Below are 3,783 nucleotides of genomic sequence, written 5' to 3'. Positions count from 1 at the left end.
GGAAATTAACATTAGGTATTTTTTTTTTTTTTATTAGATTTACAAACAACTTAGCTTCGTTAATATTGCTTAACAATTTTAAGAAATTAAGTGGTTATTTATAAATTAAATATATTTCGGTGGTATCTCGACAGTAATATTATTTACACGTGTTAAACAATACGTTGTGAGATCACCTGCAAATTGTCTTATATTTTAATATTTTTAATTATATTTAAGATTGTGTGGGGACCCTAGATCATATCTATCCGAAAATTTATTTTTCTTGCATTAATCATAACTATCGTGAGGTAGATTTTGGTCGACTTTTTGAAATGCCGTACAAGGTTTAGGTTTTATATTTTTACATCGGCTATGAATATTTGGATTGTTTGAATTTAATGAAATGTGTCTTACTTCGATTTCATCCCTCTCAAATTTACTCAATTTGAAATTTGGGAGATTTATTGGAATATTTTTGGTTAAAAAAATGTCTACTGGTTTAGTTTTTGAATCTCCCAAGTCCCATTTAGAATTTGAGAAAACTGACTCGTATTTTTGTAGTAAGGACAATAATTTACTTTTCTGTGTTTTGTCCAGATTCGGATTAATATCAAATTTAATTTTACAATTTGCGTCGTAATCGTCGGGTAGATTTCGATCGATCTTTTTAAATGTCGTATATGGTTTTATATCTCTATTTTGGCAAAGAATATCTGGGTTGTTTGAATTTAATAAAATGTGTTTTACTTCGCGCACCTCGGTCAATGGACAATTAGCGCGTTTCATTTCGTTTTCATTGTTTTTTACCTCGGTTTCGGGTACCTTGTTGATTGCTTCTAACATTTTCCTTTCTTTTAGTAAGGCACGAGAAGTATGAATAGAACGAAAATCATGCGTAAAAGTAACTCGTGTTACTTCTAGGTTGGGATTGCCATTATTTTTGTCATAACATCCCGGTGTCCAATGATTATTTTCAAAAAAAACTACTAGAAATTTCCTACCTGGTTTATAAAACCCTAAACCTGCGGTTTTATTAGAATTTTCGAAATTGGGGCATATAATTATTAAATTGAAATTATAAAAATCAGCTACTGCTGATATGTCCTCACCCTCTAACCAAATTGGTTCTTCATGTAAATTTAGATCAAGTAAATGGGATATGGTTTCTGCTGTTACATAAATATTTTCATGTGCCAGCATTACTGTCAACGCATATATTCCACAAAATCCATCTCCAGGGACCTCAATCAACTTACGACTACATCTAACAATTTCACGTAGCCTTGGCTGAATTAATATTAAATTTCTCATTTTTTCAATTTTATTATCATTATCCGTATCCCTATTTAATGTAGTTTCATTAACTATTTTTTTCAATTTTCAATTTAAAATTATCTGAAGCTCTACGTTTTTTTATCGAATTTCAAAACAACTAACCCTTTATCACCTGTTAAAACTATCTGTTTATCAACAAAATTTATTTTGGCTTGGTATAATTTTAAAAAGTCTGTGCCTATTAAACTAGGTCCTACTAAGTTCCCAACTACCATGCACTTAATAGGGAATTCAATATTTTCGAACTTAACAATTGTATTAATAATACCAAGTAGTTTTAAATCGGAACCGTTTGCTGTAATTAGCTTTACGCAAATCGATTACCTTTGGAGTGATTCCTAATGGTAAATTGTCAGCATTAATTATAGACGCAGTGGCCCCTGTGTCTACTACAAAATTATGGTCTATATTATTAATTTTGCCTACTACCTCAAGTCTTTGACCTGGTTCGAAGGCTGCCGGAAGCGAAGTCGGATTGCATGTCGTTATAAATTTATTTATTGTGTTGTCATTAATTTTTTGCTGTTCAGCAGTTACTAAATTTTTGCTTGCGAATTTGTTCTGAATATGGTCACTCACGTCTGTTATTTTATTTTCACCGAATAAAGTATCTATATTATAATCGCCTATATGTCATTGTTTTTATTAATATCGATTGTATTAAGCTTATCGTTAAGTTTTATGTATTTTAATTGTTGTGTGGAATTCGAGGTTTCGTCATTCTTATACTTTTTTGCAATTATTGATTCCAACAATGTTACACTAGAATTATTGGTTGTTTCGTTAGAATTTTTTTGTTGGCACAGAGTGAGTCTAACCACTCTCTCTTGCTTTATGAGTTTTTTTGATGATTATCATACGTTTTATTCGAATTACGTGTATTATTATGAGGCATCTGACCAATAGAGTGCTAATTCATAACATTATTTACATCTACATTTTGCCTGTTACCATTTGTAGTATACGATGGCTTTTGATAATTTAGACCCAATCGTTAAAATGTACACCTGGATTATTATTTACATTATTTTTATAATATTGCTGTGGCTGACTTTTTTGGTTAGGCATATTCTTATACCTATTATTCCATTTTGGTTCTGTATAGCCATTATTACCATTAAAATTATTTGGAGGGTTATAATTATGTATTTTTTTGATTGAAGTAATTATTATGATCTATATATTGATTCGGCATAATTTCGTTATTCGTATTGTAATTATTATTTGGATAAAATGTATTGTTTGGGTGATAGTTTTGATTATTGAAATAATTGTTTGGAATAAATGAATTATTTGCATTATACATTTGATTATTAAAATTGTTGTTTGGATTAAATGAATTATTTGAATTATAGTTTTGATTATTAAAATTATTGTTGTTATTATTGTATGGGTCGTTATTGCACATATTATTATTGAATGTATCGATTGGATTATTTTGAAGATTCTGATATGGGTTATTCATATGCATATTATATTATTAAATTTCTTTTTCTGGTTAACATTTCAATTACCATTGTTAATACTATTTAATTTAGATTTTAAAAATTCATTTTCTTTCTTTAAAGTGTCAATATCTACTGAATTTATATTTTGAAAATCTGTGTTAATTAATTTCGAATTTTCTATTTTCTTTAAATTGATTTCCAAGTTGTCCAAAGTGTCATTATTCATAATAGTTACAGTATTATAGTATTCCGGTGTAAGTGCCTCTAATATAATATCAATTTTCTCTGTCTCAGGAATGGTACAATTAGTTTGACTAATTAAATATAAAATATCTGCTAAGAACTCTGATATTGTTTCTGTCGATTTTAACTTTTTATTTCGTAATTTGTTTCTTAACATACGATTCCTAGCCGGTGATGCAAATTTTTCTTTAAATATTCGTTCTAACTCTTCAAAAGTCGGATTTACGTTATTAATTGTTAACGTCTTGTATAATTTATAAGCGGAATTTTTTAAATACAATGGCAAGTAAGTTAATTTTATTTGCGGAGACCACTCATTAGCAGTAGCTACCACGTTGAAGTACTCGAAAAATTCTAATACACATTCATCACCCGAACCGTTAAAAATATTTGGTACAAACTGTTGAGGTCTTGCCATTTTATTTTTTGAAGTTAATTTAATTGTATTATCAACTGTTTTAAATTCAGAATTAATATCGCTATTGATATTTATTTTATTTTGTATTACCTGTGGACAGTGTCCTTCTTTCGAATTGTTATTAATTATTTTTGAACTAGCGTCCAATTTATTATTTTGATTAACTTCTTCAGATTCAAATTTTAAATTATTTGGTTGCTTTGTATTTTTTATTGGTGAAAGTGTTTGTTCTATGTCTATTAAGAGATTTTTTAGTTGTTGGGCCACGTCTTTAGTCCTATCCGTATTGGTGTCTTTATTTTCTAATTCTAATTATTGTGAGCTTGGTTCACTAATATTTTTTTTCACTAAGATTTT

At 28.5% G+C, this 3,783-nt stretch overlaps 1 protein-coding gene across 1 annotated transcript in view; it reads right to left on the bottom strand.

Annotated features, from left to right (window-relative positions):
- Window positions 1-2,641: 2,641 nt before the first annotated feature.
- Window positions 2,642-3,783, bottom strand: part of LOC115035063 — a 4,926-nt gene continuing 3,784 nt past the window's right edge. Inside the window, exon 3 of the mRNA XM_029492701.1 lies at window positions 2,642-3,728. Within this exon, the coding sequence (XP_029348561.1) occupies window positions 2,824-3,728 (905 nt within the window). The 3' untranslated portion in view covers window positions 2,642-2,823. The remainder of the gene's footprint in view (window positions 3,729-3,783) is intronic.

The sequence above is a fragment of the Acyrthosiphon pisum genome, unplaced genomic scaffold (assembly GCF_005508785.2).
Source record: "Acyrthosiphon pisum isolate AL4f unplaced genomic scaffold, pea_aphid_22Mar2018_4r6ur Scaffold_632;HRSCAF=1084, whole genome shotgun sequence".
NCBI classification, from domain to species: Eukaryota; Metazoa; Arthropoda; class Insecta; order Hemiptera; family Aphididae; genus Acyrthosiphon; species Acyrthosiphon pisum.
The sequence above is the reverse complement of the archived record's forward strand: the minus strand, read 5'-3'. Positions and strand labels throughout refer to the sequence as shown.